The sequence below is a fragment of the Rhododendron vialii genome, chromosome 1a (genome assembly GCF_030253575.1).
Source record: "Rhododendron vialii isolate Sample 1 chromosome 1a, ASM3025357v1".
Classification (NCBI taxonomy): domain Eukaryota; kingdom Viridiplantae; phylum Streptophyta; class Magnoliopsida; order Ericales; family Ericaceae; genus Rhododendron; species Rhododendron vialii.
Window position 1 is genome coordinate 12,727,769 of NC_080557.1, and position 27,527 is coordinate 12,755,295.

Sequence of the window (27,527 nt, forward strand, 5' to 3'; positions counted from 1 at the left end):
TTCGATCTCCGGAATTGGTGGCGTTCCAACGGCTTGAATGCTTGTTGTTGAATCACAGAAACAATAACTTTCTTTGAATCTTCAAGTTGAATGAACTGAAGAACAAAGTTTGAATATGACTTGAACTTTGGAGTTTGATCTTTAAAATCTCCAAGAGTTTTGGTTTGTTGAATGATTTGTGTGGTGGACTTGCAAAGAAATCGACACAGTTCTTGGTGTTTGATGATTCTCTGCAGAATGTTGAAGAATGCTTGAGTTCTTGAAGAATGCTTGAGAGCTTTGAAGAATGCCAAGCAAAAGGTGTTCTCTCTCTCATATGAGCCTCTATTTATAGGCTCAATAAGAGAAGAGCTAAATATGGCAAGATCTTTGATTGGCTTGATTTGATTTGATTGGCTTGATTGATTGGCTTGATTTAATTTGATTGGATCTTGATTCCATTTCATTTCCTATGTAAGAAGATTTTATTCTTCCTTTTTAAAGAATGATTTTAATTTAAAAGAGAAATAATATATTTATTATTTGACTCTTTTCTTTTATGATTTATTTGAAGCGGGCCTGCACTTTTGGGCTTGTATACCTTAACCCATTTGGCCAATCAAGCTAGCCCAACTCTTTAATCCATTAGGCTAATTAAATTAGCCCAACTTACTTTGGTCTTCACTGTATCTCAAATGGATTGAACCGTAGAAATTTGTTGGGTCCAATATTTATTCGAGTGCTTTGACAAATCTTTACTTTAAGGGAAAATGACGGCCCAGGACGTGTTTTGATAATTAATACCCGTCAAGGACATGCTGAGAACATTTGAGAACATTTGTTAATACTGAAAATGTCCTTGGAAGGTATTAATTATCAAACACGTCCTTGGCCGTCATTTTCCCTTACTTTAATTAATTAAGACAATTTATCTCAATTGATCGGACGGCGATTAAGTCATGCCGAAAGTTTAGTATCTACAGCCGGAACTCTTGAATCGGTTCTATAAACATTGGAAATGAACTCCCTAATCTTTTGGTTAGTATCTTGAGAGTATATGCTACTCACCACTCATATTTTTTTCAGAATGATACGCAATTTTTTTTTGGTTCATGGTATGCATATCCTTTTTTTTTTTTTTTGATAATCACAATCTTGCCCACAGAGCTAATTCTTGGCTTGTTAGTTATGCATTTTTATGGTCATTTTTACTTCCCCATTTCCACAGGTACTATGCCTTTAGCATTTTTCTTCTCAAGAAGTCCTATGGTACATTAAGGGATGTACCGTATGCATCATGATTTTAAACCTTAGATTTAAAAGTGAATAATCCAGACCACCCATTTATTAAATCATCAATTAATAAAATGAAAAAGGGCTTAACAGGTAACCGGTTATTCTCTCCTCCCTGACTCTCTCCCCCTCTCCCTCTCCAAAAATTAACCTCAAATTACATAACATAACCAAAATTTTTATGACGATATCAAAAATTGACAGTTGCTTACCACAACGTGTCGTACTAAAAGAAATTAATCCAAATATTCCGTAACAAGACTAAAATATGTCATGCCACAATCAACGATAGACTTTAATGTATTTGGACATGTTAAATGTCGTTCGGATACATATTTGTCGATATCTCATGATTTCTAATTTTGGTAATAATGTTGAATATTGTAGGACTTCACGTCCTAACGGTACTCGGTAACAATATTTAGAATTTGTCCTTCAAAATTTTTTTTTAGAATTTGTACATTCAATATACTTGATAGGAAACCAATTTCTTTGTTGTAGCTGAATGTACGTTAGATTTGTGACTGCGATACAATAATGACGATCAAAATCATTGATTTCGTTATGTTTGTTGATTAAATAATTGACGTAAATTTTTGGCCCGATCGAGTTTAGAAAGCTCTTGGATTGGCACCTAAATTCAATAATAAAAGGATATTTTCATCTGATTAAGGGTCTAACAATAAGGGATCAACTTCATTCTTGGTACATATGATCTATTCATATTACGTAAAAGATAGACGATTGCAATCAGATTTTTATTATTAAATTTGAAATCAAATAATCAATAATTCTTGTTCGTTTTAGCTAATCAAAGATTGTAAAAAAAAATCTTAAATGAAACATAAGGGTAAAATATTTACAAAATGGATGGAATAAAAAATACGTCTATATTTGCGTGAAAAGTATAGGCATTTGTAACGCCCCGATTTTTGAAAATAAAATCGGAGGTTTTAAATATTAATTTCTAAAAATTTATTGAATTAAAATTTAAAATCCAAACCGGATAATACCCTAAAGTTTCGTCTATTACAAATTATCGCAGAAATACTGAAAATAGTCTTTGTGGTAGTAACTAAACAAAATAACAGAGCCATCTTCTAAGTTTGATACGGGTCCCAAGCATATTCTGGCTCGACTCCCACCTCTGGGTTCTCTTCAGCATAAAACTGTTCACCTTCAGGATTTGGTGTCTCTTCTTGATTATCTGCAAAATCTGGCACGGAAGCCAGGCAATCCGTACCTGAGTGAACAAGTTCACCCCGAAGTATAATCCAACCCAACTACCCTTCTTACTTTACAGATAGCAAGCAACAGGAATAATAATAGTGCGAAAAAGTAATACAGAGTTTGTTCCACATAAATCAGTTCATTACTATCCAATAACTTGACGTGAAATCTAAGATCTCCTCCGCGGAATCTTTCCTCCCTCAACCGCTAGCCATGCTCGGTCCCATGAGGTCACTTCCCTTTGCTGTCGCAGATGCATCTAAGTTATGTACCGAGTATGCATCCCAATAACTACAACAAGGGGAAAGCTTATCATGCCTGAATCACAACTAGGGTTCGCCTATCTTATATACCACTCACCATCATCTCTGGACGCACGCCAGTTTATCAAATCATCACTGGGCACACGCCAGCACTGGACACACGCCAGTTTATCAACTCATCACTGGACACACGCCAGTTTATCAATTCATCACAAATCTCAACATCACGCCTGCAAGCAATCTAGAAATAAAACTTTTTAATTCATCCATTACTTAGCACCGTCTAATGAATTCTATTCGCATACCACCCCATGTCTCTAGGATCCAATCTAACATTTAAATCAAGTATCGATGCAATATACAACAAATCAATAATAATTAAAACAATTAATAAACAACGTAACCACGCAACTTATTATGAACGGGCCGTTGCCCTTAATCTTGTATAGTCATAATGTCAACAGTAAAGTAAGAGTTTTAAAAGGAATTTAAAAGGAAAATTTTCTAGGCTTTTATTAATTAATTCTAAGATAATAGATTAATTAAAAATTAATTAAATACATTAATTAGATAAAAATATTGAAACATTTATCATGACTTTAATAAGAGTCCTAAAGGTCCTATGCAACCAGTCGAGTGTCAAAAGTTGGGTCCGGAAGGTCACGGGATTAATTTAAATAAAGACGTTTAAATAAAGTGGCCGAAAGTGAAGTAAATAGATAATAAATAATTTGCAAAATTAAAATATGCTACTGTTAACAAGATTTCATCTCCAGAATGTAGGGAGTCTAAATAAAATTATTCGGGCATTTATAATAAGGTTATAAGGTCGTAAAGAATTTTTGATTGAAAACGCTATAGAAATAACAATAAATAGTAAATTAAATAAAAAAAATATTATCTTAACAAGATATCATCTTTGAGATGCAAGAAGTCTAGGAAAAATTAGTTTGGGTGTTAGAACGTTGTTTGGAAGGTCGCAAATATTTTTCGTTTGTAAACTTTGATCGATAATGAACAAATAATTTAATAAATAGATAATTAAATAAAAAAAATATGATTTTAACAAGTTATGATCTTTGGAGTGTGAAAAGTCTAGGAAAAATAATTCGGGGGTCGAAAACGATGTTCGGAAGGTCGAAAAGTGGCTTCGAACAAAAACAGTGTACACCGCAAGGTTGGACCAGTCAACCTTGCGGCTGGAGCCTCCACCGCAACATTGGCTCTGGTTCTTGCGGCCCACAGGTTGCGGCCGCAAGGTTCGTGACAACTTCGGTTTTTTTTTTTTTCTCACTGTTTTCGATGCATGGGACCATAAGGGGCATAGGGTTAAGCATAAAAACAATAAATATACTTAGAGGAGTGTTTGGAAGGGATTATACTACCTTGGTTCGGGCCGAATTGATTTTAGAACGAAACTTGATTTTTGGAGAAGACGACTACGGTTTTGGCGATCGGGGGACTTTGGGCTCGAATTGAATGATGCTTGGGAATGCTTGGGTTTGAAGGAAGAGATTGGAATGGTCAATTTGGTTTTCGATTGGCTTCGGAAAGGAAACCCACTTTTCTCTCTCTCTTTTTCTCTCTCTAGAACTCCATTGATTGGAGTTCGATTTTTCTCCAATTTCTCTCTCTCTCTAGACTGGTGAAATATGGGGAGTGGCGTGGTGTGCTCTAGGGTCGGGGTTATAGGGTATATATAAGGGAATTTTTATAAAAGTTGATGAAAGTTGAGTTTAAAAAGGATTCTAATACTAGGGCTTGAGATGAACGAAAATAAGGGTGGAGATAATCAGGGAGAAGGAGTAGAGTCTGAGTAGGAGAGGGAGAGGTGGAAAGAAATTCGTAATATGCATGCATGCAATTAAAAAAAAATGAAATAGGATAATTAGATTAGAATAATTATGTTTGTATAAATATATCCTATTAAAGAATAATTAATTTTTATTATCAATAATACTAATTATATGATATTATTTTTAATAAAAATATCGGGTTGTTACAACCTATCCCCCTTAATAAAATTTCGTCCTCGAAATTAAAGTGTACCTTTAGGAGGAAACAGATTCGGGTAGTTGGCGCACATAGTATCCATTCATTCCCAGGCTGATTCCTCAATTCCTCGATGTCGCCAAAGGATTCGGACGAGTTGAATGGTTTTTCCTCGAATGCACTTCTCACTATAGTCTTGGATTTCCACCGGCTGTTCCTCGAGAGTGACGTCCTCATTGAGTTCGATGTTTTCCCAATTGATGATGTGGGAAGGATGTGCCATGTACTTTCGGAGCATTGACACATGGAACACATTGTGAACTCGGTCTAGTTGTGGCGGTAATGCTAGGCGGTACGCCACTTCTCCAATTTTCTCGAGGATTTCAAAAGGGCCAATGTATCGTGGTGACAGTTTTCCTTTCTTTTCGAATCGGATAACTCCTTTTCGTGGCCTAATCTTCAAGAACACATGTTCTCCAACCTGAAAGGTCAATGGTCGGGTCCTCTTGTCAGCGTAGCTCTTTTGTCGACTCTGCGCGGTTAGGAGTCGTTGGCGAATGGTTTGGATCGTTTCTGTCGTCTCTCGGACTAACTCTGGTCCTAGTAAGCTTGCTTCTCCCAATTCAGCCCAACAAACTGGCGATCGACAAGGTCGCCCATACAGAGCTTTGTATGGTGCCATGTCTATGCTGGATTGATAGCTGTTATTGTAGGCAAACTCAACTAGGGGTAAGTGTCGTTCCCAACTTCCTTTAAAGTCCAAAACGCAGGCGCGGAGCATGTCTTCTAAGGTTTGGATTGTTCTTTCGGATTGTCCATCCGTCTGTGGGTGGAATGCGGTACTGAGACGAAGGTCGGTTCCCAAAGCTTTCTGCAAGCTACTCCAAAAGGTCGATGTGAATCGTGAATCTCGATCACTCACGATGGATACTGGTACACCGTGTAATCGCACGATTTCTCGGATGTAGAGTGTGCTAAGGGAGTCCATCGAATCCGTCATCTTCATAGGTAAAAAGTGGGCGGATTTAGTTAAACGGTCAACTATCACCCAAATGGCGGTGTTTGATTGTGGAGACCTTGGTAACCCTGTCACAAAATCCATGGCAATATGTTCCCACTTCCATCCAGGTATAGGTAATGGTTGTAGGGTCCCACCGGGTTTCTGATGTTCTGCCTTTACTTGCTGGCAGGTGAGGCATGATGAGACGTATTTGGCTACATCTCTCTTGATTCCAGCCCACCAGTACTGATGGCGGAGGTCCTGGTACATCTTGGTACTCCCTGGGTGGACAGCAAAATTGGAATGGTGGAATTCCTTAAGTACTGCTTCTCGGAGGGTACCGATGTCTGGTACAAAGATTCTTCCCTGGAAGCGGAGGCTCTTGTCAGCGTGAATTTCCCACCCAACTGCTGCTTTCCCAATTGAGAATTGGTGTCTGATGAAATCACACTCTTGTTCAAAGGTTTGGGCTAACAGGATTTCTCGGTGTAAGGCTGGGGTTGCGACTACAGCGAAGAGACACGCGTCGGTGCCCGCTGTTGTAGGCTGCAGATTGAATCTGTTAAGATCTTCCATCATCTTCCATTCTCTTATAGCTAAACTAGCCACTTGTCCTCGGTTCTTGCGACTCAGCGCATCAGCGACTACGTTTGCTTTTCCAGGCTGATAGGACATTGTGAAGTTGAAATCCTCCAAGTATTCCACCCATCTCCTTTGTCTCATGTTTAGCTCTTTCTGGGGGAATAAGTATTTCAAACTTTTGTGGTCCGTAAATACCTCGAACTGCTCTCCGTATAGATAGTGTCGCCAAGACTTTAGGGCGAATACTACCGCTGCCAGTTCCAAATCGTGAGTTGGATAGTTCTTTTCATGCGGCCTCAATTGTCGGGATCCGTAAGCAACTACCTTTCCATTTTGCATGAGTACAACTCCCAATCCATCTCTGGATGCGTCGCAGTACACGGTATACCCTGCATCTCGTTCAGGTATGATCAATATAGGAGCGCTAGTCAGCCTCTTCTTAAGTTCTTGGAATGATCTCTCACATGCTTCGTTCCATTCAAACTTAACCCCTTTTTGGGTCAATCGCGTCAATGGTTTTCCCAAGATGGAGAAATCCTGAATGAATCTTCTGTAGTAACCGGCTAATCCCAAGAAACTTCTAATCTCAAATACCGTAGAAGGTCTTTTCCAGTCCATGACTGCTTCTACTTTGCTGTCGTCGACTGAGATTCCTTTCTCTAACACTACGTGTCCTAGGAATTTGACTTCTTTCATCCAGAATTCGCACTTGCTGGCCTTCGCATACAAATGGTTGTCTCGAAGTACTTGGAGGACAATTCTTAAGTGGTCTTCATGTTCTTTCTCCGTTGGAGAGTATATAAGGATGTCATCGATGAACACTACCACAAATTTGTCCAAGTACGGCGTGAAAATTTGGTTCATCAGGCACATGAAAACAGCAGGGGCATTGGTTAGACCGAACGGCATGACTATGAACTCATAGTGTCCGTAACGCGTGTGGAACGCCGTCTTGAGTATATCGCAATCCCGAATTCTCAATTGGTGATACCCAGATCTCAGATCAATCTTTGAGAAACAAGTCGACCCTCTCAATTGGTCGAACAAGTCGTCTATTCTCGGTAGAGGATATCGGTTCTTGATGGTGACTTTGTTGAGTTGGCGGTAGTCGATACAGAGTCGGAGCGTTCCTTCTTTCTTTTTGATGAAAAGTGCTGGAGCTCCCCATGGTGAGGTACTAGGTCGGATAAAACCCTTCTCTAAGAGTTCCTGCAACTGTGTTTTCAACTCTCGTAGTTCTGCTGGAGCCATTCGATACGGGGCCATCGAGATTGGGGCGGTGCCGGGTTGTAGTTCGATGGTGAAATCCAATTCTCTTGGCGGCGGTAATCCAGGTAATTCTTCTGGAAATACGTCTTCGTACTCGCAGACAACGTGAGGGAGGCCCAACTCCATTCGGTCCGTTTCCTCTAATGTGAGACTTGCTAACCATCCAGCAAGCTTCCTATGCCACTTCATTTTGTGCGCGTGGGGTGCAGATGGGTCTTGTCTATCCCCCTTAAACTTGAAACTCGTTCCATCTGGTGCATAGGCTGTCACCACCTTTCGATGGCAGTCTATGACAGCTCGGTGCGCAGTCAACCAGTCCATTCCGAGTATGACGTCAAAGTCCGTCATTTCGATTACTCGTAAGTCGCATGTTAACCGCAAGTTCGATACCTCTAGTTCGCACCCTTTACAGATTAGTACTATCGGAATCTTACCCCCTAGTGGTGAGGTCACATGCATAGTTGTCTTTAGAGGTTCAGTTTCTAATCCAAGTGTAGATATACATGTGGCAGATATGAATGAGTGCGAAGCTCCAGAATCAAATAGTGCTTGAACACATGTAGTAAAAAGAGTGAGGGTACCTTGGATTACTGCAGGGTCCATCTCTTCTTCTGTTCCTTGCAGTGCAAACACTCTTCCAGCATTGGGCTGGATTGGCCCGTTTGGTCCTCTGTTCTGGAAAGGGCGAGTTGGCGGTTGGTTCCACCCACCACGAGGCTGGTTCTGTCCTCCGGGTTGGTTACCATTCCAAACCGGCCTAGCTTGATTCTGATTCTGATTTCCAAGTCCTGTAGTCTTGACCTGATTTTGCGGCGGTCCTCCATAGTTTCCAGCGCCATTCCACTTAGGACAATTTCTCCTGATTTGTCCCTCCTCTAAGTAGTAATAACAGCGGTTGTCTAGGTTTTGATTCTGGGGAAGGGGGTTGCGGTTTGGCCCAAGATTAGGGTTTAAGCCTCGGTTCGGTGCTTGGATCGGGTTCGGATTAGGGTTAGGGTTTCGATTGAATCCTGGATTGGGGTTTCTCCAAGCTGGGTTGGGTTGTATCGGTTGTGGGCGAGGGTAGTTTTGGTGGTAGGGTTGGGTGATTAAGGTACCCCGGTTGGTAGGGTTGGTGCGGATAGGTCCTCCAACTACAGGTATTGCCTTCTTTTGTTCACGCCTTGACTTGAAATCCAAGCTTTCTCTCTCCATCTTAAGTGCACATTACACCACTTGTGAGTAGGTGGGAAGCGTCTGCGCCACTACCGCTCGGCGTGTCTCATTGAGTCCCCACTCAAATTTTCTCGCCTTGTCGTCATCAGTAGGTATGATTTTTGCGCCATAGCGAGACAGTTCTTCAAACCGTGCTGCGTACTGGGTCACAGTCATTGTGCCTTGCTCGAGATTCATGAATTCCGAGGCCAGTGCTTGTTTGATAGGTGCTGGAAAATACTTGTCAAGGAAAATTTCTTCGAACCTGTCCCAAGTCATTGTTGCCACATCATGGGTGTTCTTCATCAGGTCCCACCAATGCTGAGCTTCACTCTGCATCTGATAGGTAGCTAGGCCAATTCGATTGCTGGCCTCTTGGATGTCTAGGGTTTCAAGAATTTTCTTGATTTCTGCCAGCCAAGCTTCAGTAGCTGTGGAGTTAGGTTCTCCTTGAAAGTAAGGCGGACGACGCTTGCAGAATTCATTTAGTGCCTGACTTCTGGTCATTGGTCCTCGAGGTGTGTGCGGGGCTCCGCGCTGATTCTGGTTATTCGCAGTCGCAGCGGTAATGAATGCTTGCATGAGTTGGACTAGTTCGGTAGCCCCAATTTGATTGTTGAGTTGAGGGGCTCCATTTTGTCCGTTGTTTTGCTCGTTATTCTGGTTGTCTGTCGTTTCCTCCATCTAGATATCGTTATGTTGAACTTAGTAAGGGGGGGTTTATTATGAGAACATATATATTTGGGTATTTATTAAATACACGGAAATAGAACATCATAAGAAACTTTTATTTTATTAACAAAACGAATCAAACACATCAATCATGTCAAACACAATATTTAGAAATGTAGCTACCAAAAGTCGAGATAAATCCTACTACCACAATTGTTTTCCAAAAAAAAAATGTCCAGAAAAATTCTTACTACCACAATTGTTTTCCTAAGAAAAAAAAAATGAACTGTGCGTGAACTAACTAAAAAAAAAAAACATTAAAGAAAACGATCAATCGAAAAGCATAGGAAAGTTTTCCGCCAGAACACTCTGTTTCTCGACTGTGTCCTCTGTGAGCCCGTAGCAACGCCATGTTACTCGCCATAGTGGCTCCTGCTGGTTGGGGGAGTTATAAGGTTCTAGGCGGATGGGTACCTCTACATAGGTAACGTGATCGGTGAAGTCGGCATTCTCTGTAATGATGCGATGTTCCTGCTCGGGACGGGACCTTGCGACTCGTGAATAATGGATGCGGTCGGTGTAGTGTTCTCGAAATCCTGGGGGTACGGCGATGAGATAGTATCCATTATAGCATGGGGCTAGGATCTTTACTGGCCCTAGGTAGGCGGACTGGGATCGGATCTTGAATGGGCAAGGGTATAGCGGTTCCAGCTGTATATAGACCCAAGTGTTTGGATCATAGTCAGAGTGGTGTCCTACCCATGGGATTCCTGCGGGTCGAGTCATCTTAGGACGAGGTGGAGGGTCAGCATCTATGACTTCACACTCACTATCTGATTCCTCCATTGGTACGGGAACTGGAGAAGGTACAGGTTCCTGCATTTCGAGCCGTTGGCTAGTCAGCCACCACTGCAGCTCGGCATCCATATCTCTTGGTGCATTTATGGGCAAAAGCCAGCCATAATCATCCATCTCCGGCTCTACCAAGAATCCGTCTTCACTGTCAGTGCTGTTTCCCGCATCTTCTTCTAATTCCGGCTCATCATCGTCCATCTCTTCATCCTGATTTTGCCCTTCTGGATCTTCTTCCTCCTCGGGGGGTTCTTCAGGATTTTCTTCTTCCTCAGGGGGTTCTTCAGGATCTTCTTCTTCCTCAGGGGGTTCTTCAGGATCTTCTTCTTCCTCAGGGGGTTCTTCAGAACCTTCTTCTTCCTCAGGGGGTTCTTCAGGATCTTCTCGCGGTCCCACCTGTACACCGAGGATGTAGGTTAGTATGCCTCGTATCTCGGGGTCTTCAACGACGGAGCGGGTGACGGCGTCGGCGAAAGCTGCAATCCTTCGGTGGGCCTGTCTCATTCGATAGAGGATAGGGAACATTTCTGCCAAAGAATCATCTCCCATCGGAAAATCTGGGGTGGCTGTCATGAATGCCCTTAGGTTTGTTACTTCCGTAGTCAGCTGGGCCTTCTCATCCTCTTCCTGAATGGGGGGAAGGCTATGGCTATGGCTCTGGTCAGGGGTAGGAATCGGGGGCTGGTTATCTATATCCCTATAATGTGAGTAATAGGGTTCGCTCCTGATGTCAAAGCCTGGTATACTTTTCAGTATGTCACGGATTTCCCTCTCGAGAATAGCTCTTTGGTTTGGCGAATTCGCCCTCAGCTGTTGATACTGGCCGTACATAATAGGGAACTCAGCTGGCACGTAAGGGTCTCGGAAAGAGAAGTCGGATCCAACAGGGTGTTTTCCAAAAAGTCTTGCAATCTGCTCCATTCATCGGCTAGTCGGTCTGCAAACGTGGGGTCCATCTATAAAAGCAAGAAAAATATATTTATCGTTAGGTTTTGATAAGTTTCAAACAGTGTCATTTTAAACTTGTAGTGAAATACTCAATCTGATGTGATCTACCCAAACTACCCAAGGCCGAGGGTTGAACCTAAAGCTCTGATACCAAGTTGTAACGCCCCGATTTTTGAAAATAAAATCGGAGGTTTTAAATATTAATTTCTAAAAAATTTATTGAATTAAAATTTAAAATCCAAACCGGATAATACCCTAAAGTTTCGTCTATTACAAATTATCGCAGAAATACTGAAAATAGTCTTTGTGGTAATAACTAAACAAAATAACAGAGCCATCTTCTAAGTTTGATACGGGTCCCAAGCATATTCTGGCTCGACTCCCACCTCTGGGTTCTTTTCAGCATAAAACTGTTCACCTTCAGGATTTGGTGTCTCTTCTTGATTATCTGCAAAATCTGGCACGGAAGCCAGGCAATCCGTACCTGAGTGAACAAGTTCACCCCGAAGTATAATCCAACCCAACTACCCTTCTTACTTTACAGATAGCAAGCAGCAGGAATAATAATAGTGCGAAAAAGTAATACAGAGTTTGTTCCACATAAATCAGTTCATTACTATCCATTAACTTGACGTGAAATCTAAGATCTCCTCCGCGGAATCTTTCCTCCCTCAACCGCTAGCCATGCTCGGTCCCATGAGGTCACTTCCCTTTGCTGTCGCAGATGCATCTAAGTTATGTACCGAGTATGCATCCCAATAACTACAACAAGGGGAAAGCTTATCATGCCTGAATCACAACTAGGGTTCGCCTATCTTATATACCACTCACCATCATCTCTGGACGCACGCCAGTTTATCAAATCATCACTGGGCACACGCCAGCACTGGACACACGCCAGTTTATCAACTCATCACTGGACACACGCCATTTTATCAATTCATCACAAATCTCAACATCACGCCTGCAGGCAATCTAGAAATAAAACTTTTTAATTCATCCATTACTTAGCACCGTCAAATGAATTCTATTCGCATACCACCCCATGTCTCTAGGGTCCAATCTAACATTTAAATCAAGTATCGATGCAATATACAACAAATCAATAATAATTAAAACAATTAATAAACAACGTAACCACGCAACTTATTATGAACGGGCCGTTGCCCTTAATCTTGTATAGTCATAATGTCAACAGTAAAGTAAGAGTTTTAAAAGGAAAATTTTCTAGGCTTTTATTAATTAATTCTAAGATAATAGATTAATTAAAAATTAATTAAATACATTAATTAGATAAAAATATTGAAACATTTATCATGACTTTAATAAGAGTCCTAAAGGTCCTATGCAACCAGTCGAGTGTCAAAAGTTGGGTCCGGAAGGTTACGGGATTAATTTAAATAAAGACGTTTAAATAAAGTGGCCGAAAGTGAAGTAAATAGATAATAAATAATTTGCAAAATTAAAATATGCTACTGTTAACAAGATTTCATCTCCAGAATGTAGGGAGTCTAAATAAAATTATTCGGGCATTTATAATAAGGTTATAAGGTCGTAAAGAATTTTTGATTGAAAACGCTATAGAAATAACAATAAATAGTAAATTAAATAAAAAAAATATTATCTTAACAAGATATCATCTTTGAGATGCAAGAAGTCTAGGAAAAATTAGTTTGGGTGTTAGAACGTTGTTTGGAAGGTCGCAAATATTTTTCGTTTGTAAACTTTGATCGATAATGAACAAATAATTTAATAAATAGATAATTAAATAAAAAAAATATGATTTTAACAAGTTACGATCTTTGGAGTGTGAAAAGTCTAGGAAAAATAATTCGGGGGTCGAAAACGATGTTCGGAAGGTCGAAAAGTGGCTTCGAACAAAAACAGTGTACACCGCAAGGTTGGACCAGTCAACCTTGCGGCTGGAGCCTCCACCGCAACATTGGCTCTGGTTCTTGCGGCCCGCAGGTTGCGGCCGCAAGGTTCGTGACAACTTCGGTTTTTTTTGTTTTTCTCACGGTTTTCGATGCATGGGACCATAAGGGGCATAGGGTTAAGCATAAAAACAATAAATATACTTAGAGGAGTGTTTGGAAGGGATTATACTACCTTGGTTCGGGCCGAATTGATTTTAGAACGAAACTTGATTTTTGGAAAAGACGACTACAGTTTTGGCGATCGGGGGACTTTGGGCTCGAATTGAATGATGCTTGGGGATGCTTGGGTTTGAAGGAAGAGATTGGAATGGTTAATTCGGTTTGCGATTGGCTTCGGAAAGGAAACCCACTTTTCTCTCTCTCTTTTTCTCTCTCTAGAACTCCATTGATTGGAGTTCGATTTTTCTCCAATTTCTCTCTCTCTCTGGACTGGTGAAATATGGGGAGTGGCGTGGTGTGCCCTAGGGTCGGGGTTATAGGGTATATATAAGGGAATTTTTATAAAAGTTGATGAAAGTTGAGTTTAAAAAGGATTCTAATACTAGGGCTTGAGATGAACGAAAATAAGGGTGGAGATAATCAGGGAGAAGGAGTAGAGCCTGAGTAGGAGAGGGAGAGGTGAAAAGAAATTCGTAATATGCATGCATGCAATTAAAAAAAAATGAAATAGGATAATTAGATTAGGATAATTATGTTTGTATAAATATATCCTATTAAAGAATAATTAATTTTTATTATCAATAATACTAATTATATGATATTATTTTTAATAAAAATATCGGGTTGTTACAGCATTAATTTGTGTACCATGTATTTTGTTGTGTGTGGTGGTCCTGTGGTACCAATGCCACCAGAACTTATTTATTATCCGAGTCCGAATCTCAATAGGGGAAATTTTATGATGAGAAATTTTTTTTCAACAAAAAAAGAGAGTTAATAAAGGGCACAAGACTTGAACCCTTGATCTAGTAGGCAAATGTCCAAATTCCAACACCTTACCACTGCTATACAATTGAGAATTTGTCATTATAAAGGCTATTAATTATATAATATTTCGGTGTACGTGGAGGAGCCCATTTTCGGGCTACAATTTTGAGAAAATTTGTATGGCATGTTGTGAACAGGTAACATCACTTTATGATTTTCTTATAACAATTGTAGTTATATTATTTAATTTTGGTACGGTACTCTACACATTTATTTTGCAACGTATAACTATCCTTGATTGTGGTACGATATATTTTATTCTTATTACGGAATATTTGGATTAATTTTTTTTGGCACGACACGTTGTGGTAAGCAAACGTCAATTTTTGGTATTGTCATAAAAATCGTGGTCATGTTATTAAATTTGCGATATTTTAGACATGTATTTTGGTTTGATATAACAATTATTGATTATGGTACTGTACGACATATTTTAGTCTTGTTACGGAATATTTTTAATTGACTTTTTCTGTACGACACATTGTAGTAAGAAAAACGTCAACTTATGGTATTGTCATAAAAATTGTGGTTATATTATTTAATTTGTGATATTTTACACTTATATTTTGCTTGGGTATAACTATTGTTGACTGTGTTACGACATATTTTGGTCTTCTTACGGAATATTTTGATCGATTACTTTTGGTACGACACGTGGAAAAAAAATATTAATTTTTTGTGTTGTCATAACAATTGTAGTTTTGTTATATAATTTGTGGTATTTTACACATGTATTCTTTTGATACGACACATTGTGGTAAGAAAATGACAATTTTTGGTGTAGTCATAACAATTTTGGTTATTTAATATAATTTGTGGTATTTTATAAATGTATTTTGCTTGGGCATAATAATTGTTGATTCTGGTACGACATATTTTGATTTTGATATGGAATACCATACCTGTCAAAGAATTTTTTATACGACCCGTTGTGGTAAGACAATGTCAATTTATGGTGTTATTATAACAATTGTGAGTGTCAGTATTTAATTTGTGATCTTTTACGGATATATTTGGTTCAGGTATAAGTATTATGGATGTTGGTACGAATAATTGTGGTTATATAATAATAATATTTTTTAATTATGAATAACCTGTTAATGACATGTTTAATAAGTTAATTTTAAAGTAGAAGTAGTAACTAGAATCATAAATATACATTAGAAAATCTAAAATTGACAATTAAAAAAAATTGTCATAATTTAGACATACGGTACACCCTGTGACGACGTTGTTTGCCCCGGATTCTCACCATACTACAAACCAAGCACTATAAACCTAGACCCGCAACATGTAGACCATACTAGATTGAAACGCCACGAGATTAAAATATCACCACGAGATTAATCCCAAATTAATTCCAAACCCAGATTAGTGTTGCCAAGCATTTCTCAATAACCCAAACTCCTCGCCGGAACAATGTACAGTAGTAAAAGGTTTGAGCTGCTGGGTATTTTCGAGAAAAGAAATAAGGAGCTTTTATCCCATGCACACGAGTGATTTTTCAGTGCTGAGTGGATATATCCTACGTGGTACCCGCTCGGCGCATCCGAGCCGTGCTTAGGATCCGAACCTCGCCTTCCAATAAGGTTGAAACACCCCAAGTGTAGGGCTAGGTCGTCGATAGCATAATATCCGGAAGTCCGGGATCGTACCCACAGAGAATCGAAATATAGCTAGTTTGGATTGTAGGTTTATATGGTAGAGTGCGGCGTTCAAGACGGCTAACTTGATTTTGCTTTAAAAGTGAAAACTAAGGAAAAGACTAGAAATGAGCTTAATTAACTTAAAAGAGGCAAGTCTAGGGATCGTCCATCCATTGACAAAGGCTGCTACCGGTTCTCAATTATAACTCAAGCGAGAGTCACGACCGCGTGCTCACGCCCGAAAGATTTAACTTTAATGACTACGTTTATCAAAAGATGTGATTAAACGGAACTAAACAAACCTATTTTTGCTAATGTATCTAACACGTAGGAGGCCACGAGCCCTCGGTACGTCGCTTGCCAAGACCGCTTGACTAAACTTCATACCAAGGAGTTAACACCCCTCGCTTAGACCAAAATGGCTAGGTTAATCCAATTCCGAAAATCATGATTTTAAGCCCGAAGTTTCAAGAACCAAATAACCGCCCAGATCTTTAGGATAGATTAGCCCAAGACTTAGCCAAAAAACTACTCACACACAGCTAAAAGACTAGACATGGTAAGAAAATGGAGCGAAAGATTTAACCGAAGAAAACGAAAATAAACTTGATTTATGCAAAAATCCGAAGCGTAGCTACAACATTAATAAACGAGAAATTAACATAAGACAAATACTTACTTGAGTTCTTGAAGAAATTAACACAAAAGCTTGAAGAACAACAATGGAGTTCTCTAGGAAAAAAGAAAGACTTAGGCTTAAATCTAACTAAAATAGCCATCCCTTCCATACATGGCATATAAGCCTATTTATAGGGCCCTAAAGTTAAGTTACAAAGGACTAAAAAGTCCCCAAAATATCCCAAAAACATTCCATAAGTGGAAACTTTCCATAAATGGAAGATTGAAAAAGTAGCAAAAACGTGGATATTTTCTACAGGATGAACCGGTACTGGCCAAATCCCAGTACCAGTACAAGGCCTTCAATAATGCTGAAAAACACCAACTCTGGACAGCATGAACCGGTACTGGGCAACCCCCAGTACCGGTACAAGATTGACAGATTTTTTGGGCAACTGCGCAGGCTCGCTCCGGACACTCCCGAACTCGGATTTAGGCGTTCTTTGAACCGTTGGAAAGCTCGTCGAGCCTACTTTCTAACCCAAGTGGTTTGGATCAAAAGTAATTTGTACATCAAAAGTTATGACAATTCTACCCTCAGCACGTCGGAAGATGAGTAGCTTTAGTAAAATCCTCACTTCTTCTTCAATTCCCTTGACTCTTGGGCAACCCGAGCAACCTCCAAACCATCTTTCGAGCACCACAATGGGGTGGCACATAGCCTTGAGTACTTGGGTGCACCTGGAGCATTCCTTGACGATCAAACGCACCTTATTTATACAAATTGCCTGAAATACACAAAAACACACCTTACGTGCAATATCGCATAAAAACGACAACATATATGTATAAACACAACACATTAGAGGACTTAAGGACCAAAAATATGCATTATTGGGTGCTTATCAAGCCATTTGATACACTTTTAGACGGCACGGATTGAAACCCTCTCTCTCCTCTTACCCCAACACTTTCTCTCTTCAAATCTGAGCCGTTCAAACACGCAATGGACGGCTCGGATGAGTGAGCGGGCACCACGTGCATGATATCCGCTCAGCACTGAAATTTTTTCCCATACATACACACATAAAAAAAAAGGGATGCTCGTGGTGCCCGCTTGCGCACTGAAATTTTTTCCCATGCATGCACACCCAAAAAAAACGGAACTCTTGCCTGTACGAGAGTGATAACTTTGATTGGAACCAATGATCAAATAGCTAACATCAGTACCCAAGGGTTGTCATTCAACCAACTAATGGTGGGTGCTCCTCCCACTAGTTTGAAGGGGCCTTGAGCATACTCTAATGGTTGGTGCTCATATAGTTAGTTAGTGGCCCAATCATCAATCATGTGAATATGGATTGACCAATTAGAGTAATGTGTGTTTCTTGTTAGCCAATCAAATGTCGGTTGTATATGATATAATACGTTGGGATTCTTTCTCTGTTGTAATCATCGAACATAAGGCCTTGTCCTGCTAAATTTTTTGAGCGTTGTCTTTATTTAAAAATATGTGTTTTTTAGTTTCACGTCAAACATTTGTGGACTTTTAATTCTTCTCGACAAGAGGAATTGAAAAACCCAAATATTTTTACTTTTACCTAATACTTTTAGAAATATCCAAGATAAAGCCTCAAAAGTCGACTTTTTGGGCTTTATCTTGGATATTTCTAAATATATTTTTGTAAAAGTAAAAAAAATTATTTTTCAGCTTCCTCTCGTCAAGACGAATCGATAATCTACAAAAGTTCGGGCAACACTAACAAACGTGAATATATTTTTTGAACTAGGACAAATCTCTAAAAAAAGCCCAAAAAATTACCGTAACGAGGCCTGTGGAAAAGAAAACCATTTCATCTATGGGATTGGCTTAGCTATGAATAAGTCATTTGCGGAGTTGAATGATCTCAGCCGTCCGTTTTGGCATTGGACGGTCCGGATTTTGATGAAACTTTTTCGGGAAAGAGTTTAACTCTTCTCCGAAAAAGTTTCAATAACATCCGAACTGTCCAAAACTTTTGGACAGCTGCGATGCACCTCTATAAAACTTCTTTACGGTTCCCTTAGTAAAGAAGTTTTTACCGTGAAGAAGTTTTTCTCTTCATATATTGTTACTCTAGTTAGAAGTTTGTGAGGCTAAAGTTCACAAAATCTCGAGTCATCTTTGTGCAGTGTGGATAATGTATATATATATCGGAGTGGTTCCGGAGACACCCAAAAAAACACCTCATATATATATATATATATATATATATATATATATATATATATATCTTTGTGTTGCGTGCATAAATATGAATGCCTCACGGGTAGAAGGATGTTCTTCCTCTTCCATACCCATCCTACCACAATGGGTATACGACGTCTTCGTGAGTTTCAGATGTGCCGATACTCGTAAAAACTTTATCAGCCATCTGTTTGTTGCTTTAGAGGATAACGGTTTTTGCACATTCAGGGACGACAAAGAGCTCGAAAGAGGAGAATATATTAGCGATGGATTACTGAAAGCAATTAAGGTCTCCAGAATGTCTTTAATTGTGTTCTCAAAAGACTTTGCTGGGTCGAGGTGGTGCCTTGATGAACTTGTGAGGATCATGGATTGCAAGGAGACTTTGAAACAGATTGTTATGCCTATTTTTTATGATGTTGTTCCATCCACCGTGCGGAAGCAAATGGGAGTTCTTCAAGAAGCATTTGCTGAGCATGAAAAGTGTTTTAGAGAGGGATTAGATGGCAAGGTGGAAAAGTGGAGGGCAGCTCTTACTGACGCTGCCTTTATCAGGTCGACACTTGCTGAATGAGGCCAACGGGTATTGTTTTTCCTCCCTCGACCCTTATGATATTTGCAAGAAAATGACCTTAAAATAGCACCGTTACACAGTATTCCACATATTTGGAGGTGCGAGTGGAATTTTCATACTGTTAGGAGGTTGATTAATCTTTAAAAGTACTTAGTTGACCACAATTTTAGATAAATTAAATTTCAAATGCCGCTGGACACACTTCGAACTTTGCAATTATTTGACATTTGTACTTGTCTCAGATCATAACAAGAGAAGGCCTTACTATGCATGACTTTAGATATGCCTAGAGAAAGAACTTTGAAATAGGAGTAAAATATTTTGATTGATTTCAAAATCACTATTCTGCTTGCTGCAAGTTTGCAACTAGTTTATTTCTTCGAGTTTCTAGGCCAGATATACTCAATTGAGACTACTTTTTTGACCAAAATTAGCATGATTCTTACCATAGTCATGGCTATTTCTAGATTTAATGAGTACTTATTCTTGTTTCTTATGTTAATTGATGATGTACAAATTGGCAGAGATGAAGCAGAGTTAATTAAGATGATCATTAAAGATGTTAGAGAAAAAGTAAATCCAACACATCTAAATCTTCCAAAACACCAAGATGGACAATAGCGTCGTGTTGTAAAGCTCAATGTGTTGCTGAACATGGAATTCAACTTTGTTCGCATTGTTGGCTTATGGGGCATGGGTGGAATTGGAAAGACTACAATTGCAAAAACCCTGTATAATATGATCCGACACAAGTTTGAATGTAGCGGTTTTCTTGCGGATATCAGAGAAACTTCGCAGCAACCGAATGGTTTGGTTGAGTTACAAAAGAAACTTCTTTTGGCTATATTAAATAGAAGTCAAGAATTAAGTAATTCTCATGAAGGCATTGAGGTTATAAAGAAGATAGCTTTCGGTCGAAAAAAGGTTCTTCTTGTTCTGGATGAAGTGGATAATGTCCAACAATTGAAGGCACTAGCCATAGATCGAGATTCCTTTGCTCTTAGAAGCAAAATCATCATAACAACAAGAGATAAGTCTTTGCTAAAAATCCTCGATTTGCATGAGCATGAGATATATGGGCCAGAGAAATTGGACGAGGACAAATCCCTTGAGCACTTCAGTTGGCATGCCTTTAAGGAAGACCATTCTCCACAAGACCATTTGGACCTTTCATGCCAAATTGGGCATTATGCTGGAGGGCTTCCATTAGCCCTTGAAGTTTTGGGTTCCCGTTTCCGTGGCAAGAGCATACGACACTGGGAACGTGAAATAGCAAAATTGAGATAAATTTCTGATGATGATGTTCAGGGAAAACTTAAGATAAGTTTTGATTCGCTAAACAATTGAGGAACTGAAGAAGTTGTTCCTAGATATGGCATGTTTTATTGTTGGAATGGGTCAAGATTTTACACTAAAAATAGTGGAAGGCTGCAACATTTCCGCAGAAGATGGGATTCGGAAACTAGCCGACCGGTGTCTCATAAAATACGAATGTCATGACCAAATTGTGATGCATGATATGATTAGAGACATGGGCAGAGAAATAGTCAGGCAAGAATCTCTTGAGGATCTTGGGAAGCGTAGCGGATTGTGGTATCCTGACGATGTTCTTGAAGTTCTAAGAGATGGCACGGTGAGAGCCCTATGCATTGAGATTTGAATCAATTGTTGATGCTTTATTACTGCAATAATGCTACATGCACTTGTGCCCATCCTAATTCTGATGTATTTGACATAAATATTCATAGCTTTATTTTTTTTTCTCACGGAGTTACTTTTTTCCTCCCTCATTATGAATTGGGTTTTTATGTCAGGGAACAGAAGCAGTTAAAGGCCTCATCCTAAGCGCTACAGATGTCCAAGTGAATGCAAATCCATTTGAAAAGATGGACAAGCTGTGGAATGGTGAGCATGTCCTTGAGGTTCGGAGAGATGGCATGGTGAGGACCACGCAACATGATCTTTTTATCAACTGTTCATGTTTAATTACTGTTGTCTGCAGTAATGCCACATATGCTTATGCACATTCTTAATTCCAAGTCTCAAGTTACATGAATATTCCTGGCTTTATTTTATGCTTTCTAATCCAAGGTACTTTATTATCCTTGTTATATATGCAATGGATTTTCTTATTAGAGAATTGAAGTAGTTGAAGGCCGCCGTCTAAACTTTAATGATCCATGATCCAAAAGATGTCCTAGTGAATGCTAAGGCATTTGAAAAGATGAACAACCTGTGGTTGCTTCAACTCGATTACGTTCACCTAGCTGCTAGTTATGAACATATTTCTAGAAGGCTATTATGGCTAAGCTGGAAAGGCTTCCCTTTGGACTGTACACCCAAATTTTTTTTTTATGTAGAAGCTAGTTGCTCTCGATTTGCGTTATAGCAGCTTGAAAAAAGTTTGGAGTGGAAACATGATACATCCTTATTTCTTTCTCTATCCGACATCTATCGCACGGTATATTGTGTGGAAATTAGCTTTCTTTGAATTCTTTTGGACAGATCCTGGACAAATTGAAGTTCCTTTACCTCAGTCACTACCATTACCTAACTAGAACCCTTGACTTCTCTGGACTCTCCTCTCTTGAGGAACTGTTTTAATGATTGCAAAAGTTTGGTGGAGGTTGAAGAGTCTGTTAGATGTCTGAACAAACTTCTTGTCCTGGACATGAAAAACTGTACAAAACTTTGGAAGCTTCCCTTTGGCATTTGGATGTTGAAATCTCTCGAACATCTTGATCTCTCTAGTTGCTCCAAGCTAGGAAACTTACCAGTGTTTAAAGGACCGATATATAAATTATGATGCTCATTTTTCCCGTCTTGGACATGGTCACCAAAGGCTGTGGATCCTATTGGGTTGTCATGCACCCTTGTCCAGGCCAACAGTTGGTTAACGGAATTAAATATGCACGGCTGCCGTTTGTCATCTCTACTGGATGAAATAGGGAATCTAATCTCATTACGGAGTCTGAATCTTGCCCAAAACAATTTGAGTACCTTGCCTGATAGTATCTGTAACCTTACTTGCTTGAAGTATTTGCTTTTGGATGGCAACAATGTGTCACATCTGCCTAGTGGAATTGGGGGATTGACCTTGTTAGAGAATTTGCATCTCGAAAGAAACAGTTTATAATGTACCCTGCCGAATACCATTGGTAAGCTGTCTTGCTTGAAGTATTTGGTTGTGGAAAATAACAAGCTCTAACATCTTCCTAGTGAAATTGGGGATTTGGACTCTTTGGAGATTTTCAGACTTAGCGTTAATAAAGGTTTCCGTGCAACGCCGCAAAGTATATGCAAACTTGTTCGCTTGCGGGAATTAATTGAGTTTGTATGGCAGCAACTTGTCTCTTCTGCCCACTGAAATTGATGGTTGATCTCATTGAATCGTTTGGCTTTAGGTGGCTGCAACCTATCCCATCTTCCTAGTGGAATTGGTTGGTTGACCTCGCTAGTGTTTTTGAATATTGGTGAAAATAATATCTGCACCATACCACGCAGATAGTATCAGTAACCTTCCTCGCTTGTATCAGATCTGGTTGAGCGATTGTGTAAAGCTCCGATCTCTTACAAAGCTTCCAAGATGTACTGAGGTGGTTGCATATAGTTGCCCACCATTAGATAGACTACCACTTGAATTGGATCAGCAAGGGCGGTGCGTGGACTATTCGGAATCCAATAAATTAGCTGAGAACAGTTATTTTTCGGTACTCTCTGTCTCTCTCACGTGTTGGATTACTTTATAAGGGTGTGTTCCACTAACCAAAATAAGACCCCGTTCCGCTTAACTGTTAGCATTTTTTTTTTCTTTATTTAAAAAAATTCGCATTTGTTAGTTTTGCGCCAATTTTTTGTGAGTTATTGATTCGTCTTGGAAAAGTAAAATTTTTTTCTTTTTACCCAAATATTTTGGGAAATAACCACTTTTTAGCAACGAAAAAAAAAGTTACAGCAAAATTAACATATGCGAAAAAAGTTCAAACAAAGACAAAATCAACTTATTCCTCTAAAATTTAAGTGGAACACCAAGTACTTAATTTTTAAATAAATACTTATTTTTTGAATTAAACGTTGTGTATTGTAAGGGGATGATCTGTCTCTTAAAGCGAGAAATAAGTAGTCCTTAAAATAAATAAAAAACCTTAGCAGAACGAAATTCCATAAGAAGGTAAAATCATATGGTTTTTGTAAAGCCATACGATTGCTATAATCCTTGATTTCTATTCATCTTCCAAGTGCCATTGTAATATCAGGTTAAGTTATGCTATGGGATTTTTGGGTTTTTTTTATTTTGCTCTTATTGAAAAAAAATCGCGTTTGTTCGATAGACTTTTGTATATTATTGATTCATTTGACGAGAGGAATTGAAAAAGTAATTTCTTTTTAACTTTTACCCTAATTTTTTTGTAATATTCAAAATAAAGCCAAAAAAATGGATATTTGAAAAAATATTTTTGTAAAAATCATAATTTTTGTTTTTTCGATTCCTCTCATTGAGACGAATCAATAATTCACAAAATTTTGTTGCAAAACGCACAAACGCAAACAAAATTTGAATAAGGACAAAACGAAAAAAAAAAGGCCCAAAAATCCCTTAGTGGTGGTAACCACACCAAACCAAGCCTTGTGTCTCAATCAATTGGGGTTGGGTACATAAATTCTGTTTTTCTATTGAGCTTTGTTTATGACTATCTCTTCCCTTAGATTTAGTAAGCCCCAGTCCTTCCGTATGTCTAAATATTTTTAGGTCAAATCTTGAGATCGAAAAAGATGTTTGTACCGTGACTAATTCATGATCTATTGGAATAGGGGCTGTCGGAACTTGAGGATGTTGTTTCTCTTAGTGTTCCAGTAGCAGGGGATGAGAAGGTTCGTACTTGGTTTCCATACCATGATGGTAGAGGGCCAAATGTATCTTTTGTGGTGCCACCTTCTCTTTCTCCTTCTGTGAACCAGAAAATGGTGGGTTGGATTATTCACGTAGTATTCTGGGTTCCCCAAGATTATTTCCGCGTATTAGAAATTCAAGACGTGATCTTCAGTAAAATAGAAAAGAGAGGATTATTCTTTTTTAGCGTCAATCCCAGTACCGAGGTGGATCATGTGTGGCTTCTGTATATTTCACAGGGTTACAAAGGATTGCAATTAGAAGGTGGTGATGAAGTCGAGATCCCAATATATGCAGGTGGTTACGAAGTGGTAAAGAACTGGGCGATAGATGTCATTTACGAGGCTGATGATGAGCTTCACAAGGGCAAGGACTCCTTGAACCAAGTAGTGGGGCACATTTAGGAGTGCTTATTATTGGGTTTTGTTAATGTGTGCCCTTGGGGCATATGATAATAACGTATTTACTCATCCATTTGGCTCTAGTTTTACGGAAAATGTAAAGATCAAAAGTCAAGTCATTAATTACATCTTTGAATATGGTGCATTTATATTTGTTGTTTTATGAGTTATTTGTCTATTTAGAGCTTTTTTTTTTATTCTCTTTATTTTTAACCGTTTGGGAAAAATATTTTTAAAATAAAATCATTAACAAAACTAGCTCGATCATTCTAAAACTTGTCGATATTCATTTAAAACATATTTTAAAATTTTTGTTTGAGATTTTGTGCTCATTTTTATCTAATTTAAATTAAAGTACGCGTTATAAACTTTTATAGTTATTAATGCATGCCTTAATTTTCTACAATCTTACTGTGGTTGACTAAAAAAAATAAACTTTCGCCATTATGATTAACAGGTTCCTCACCAGGCTATATTCCTGGATCCAGCCCTAGAGCTATCGATAAGCCTCTAAACCCCATGTAGACTAACATACTAACACCCCGCCTACTCCTGCTCATGTATACAATATTGGCAAAAAAAATTTGACCTCACTAATTCTCTCCTTCGTGAATGTTAGATATTTTGGCACTTTCCGGGGTTGTCCAAAACCTCCATTGGTGTCTTTGCTATATCTACTCCATTTGATTGTAATGGGTAGGTTCGTAGGGGGTAGTTGCTTGCTCGATGTTCCTCCCATTATCTGTGCCAAGCTGACCGCTGCAAAATCAATCCGATTGCATGAGAGGTAAGAGCATTACGCAACACAACATGCATATTATGTCTAAGATTAAAAAATTTATTCCTGCACATTTGTCTTTCCTAAATCTCTCCGAATACTCGTTTTCGTACTAACATCATTATCATTATGAGATTTCCTTTTTAGAGTAAAACAAAATTGCACGTTTGTCTTTGGAAAAAGTCCTTTGAAAATTTACTTTCCATACTTGCATTAGTAAAAGATTTTCGATCGAGAGATAACAGAAGTATAAAAAAAAAGGGTTGTTGATTCATAGACAGGTAGCCAACCAGAGAGAGTTTTTTTTTGCTGCAATTAACCCCTTTGTTTTGTTTCGTTCTTGCACGACCATTTTGTTTTTTTTTGGTGGAGGCGAGAGAGGTTTTATTTCTAAACAAGAAAGAAAGGGGTGCACGACAAGGGATCATTACACACTGTTTGTTTCTTGCACCAAGAGTTTTTGCTTCAAACAGCTTTTGGGTTGTTTAGATCACATTCACATCATATCATTCGCCCATTCATTGTTCCGTAGTTCTTTGTGTCATTTGCTGCTGTGGCCGAATCTTTTGGAGATTGATTCGAAGACGGTTGAATCTGGAGATCGGGTGTAAAGTCCGTGGTGCATCTATTGGATCTTGAAGAAGCTCGGGGAGCATCGGAGATTGGCGATAATAGGTAAAGGCTTGGTTAAGGTTTTTACTATTTTGTAATCTGTACTTCTTTTTGATTATTAGAATAAATCAGTAGTGTTAGGCCGTGGTTTTGGCTTAGGGTTATTTAGGACCCTAAGTTTTTCCACGTAAATCGTGCTTATCCTGTCTAAATTTTTATTCTACTGCACTACTTGCTTTTTGGTTTGGATTAATCAAGATAATCAACCCGTTCATCTATATTAATTTTTAAATCAGAAAATTGGTGATTTTTTAATCAAAACCCCTATTCACACCCCCCAGAAGTAGTTTGAACGCTTCCGCATAATTTCAGTGAAGTAATGGCATAGCCCGTGAATGCCTACCGTCGAATGTCATGACTACGGATTGTAAGAAAGGCACCACGGATTTTCCTTTGAATTATCAAAACTCCAAAAACTAAATAATCAAGGGTTACTGAAAATAAAAAAAATGTGCCAACTTTAATCCGGCAAATTCAAAAAAGAAACAAGAACAAACTAAAAATTATCGATAGTAATCACTATAGATATGTTCACGTGTGTCGAATGAGCACGACGCTATTATGTGCTCATTCGATTCTTTTGAATAGATTCCTCTCTCTCACATGTCCTTCTCTATACTTTGTGTAATACATTTAGAATGTATCATCTCTAACAAAGTTCCAATTTGAAATAAAAGAGCCACAAACATAGCTATTTCATTTTTACTAACTTTTATCGGCGAATTTTCATAGAAAAATTATTCCACAGACTTTGCACACCTCTTGAGTGATTTTTTTTTTATTAACTAGATTTGTGCCTGTTCAATGCACATAACAGTAAGAAGAAAGCCTAGAACGGGTAGAACGCTAGTTTATTGCAACCGAGTATTTGGGTTAGGTTCAATATGAAAGTCTACCCAATAGTTTATTTAGAGACAGTAAGTTGAACTTGCAAGTTTGAAAAAGTAAATTTCGTTAATTTCGTTTAACGATATTAAAAGAATTTTAATCTGTTGACATATTCATAATTACGTAGTTTAATTCTTATTTTTAGTTAAAACGGATCCGGGACGAGCCCAAACAGAACTGTCAAGTTCTTTGAAAGAACTAGAGAGGATCATGTTCCTATTTAATTGCAACAAATTAACTAAGATTTTCCACCCGAAAAATAACTAGAACTATCTTACATCTAATCTCTGCAGTAGTAGAAATTGAACACATCTAAGCACAACATGCAAAACAGATTCCAACTAAATAACCACTAGGGTGTGTCCAATCGTTAACTTCAGAATCCCAGAATTAATCGAGTTGCGCGCAAGTTAATCCGAGCATCTGATTATCAAAAAATAAAAAAACGTACATGTGGGACCCTGTTAATTAGGTAAACCAAATTAAGTTTAGTTAGGGTTGTTTGTGGTTGTGTGCTTGTGGGATCCCGTTGTAACTGCTAATTAAGGAAAGCGGAAACCCATTACAAGATTCATTCAAAAGCTGATCCTATAAATAAAATAAAATTAAAAAGAGATTATGAACTCAATAAAAC

The 27,527-nt window shown here is 38.7% G+C and overlaps 2 protein-coding genes across 7 annotated transcripts in view; both read left to right on the plus strand.

Annotated features, from left to right (window-relative positions):
- Nucleotides 1-27,527, plus strand: part of LOC131302365 (disease resistance protein RPV1-like) — a 310,054-nt gene that overhangs the window by 167,126 nt on the left and 115,401 nt on the right. The window lies entirely within an intron of this gene.
- The window catches only part of LOC131302428 (disease resistance protein RPV1-like), a 136,782-nt gene that overhangs the window by 62,084 nt on the left and 47,171 nt on the right, over nucleotides 1-27,527 (plus strand). Inside the window, exon 2 of one of the 5 annotated variants that reach the window (XM_058329084.1) lies at nucleotides 19,245-19,272. The exons of the other annotated variants lie outside the window; for them this stretch is intronic. Coding sequence (XP_058185067.1) covers nucleotides 19,245-19,272 — 28 coding nt within the window. The remainder of the gene's footprint in view (nucleotides 1-19,244; nucleotides 19,273-27,527) is intronic. 5 annotated transcript variants of the gene reach the window in all.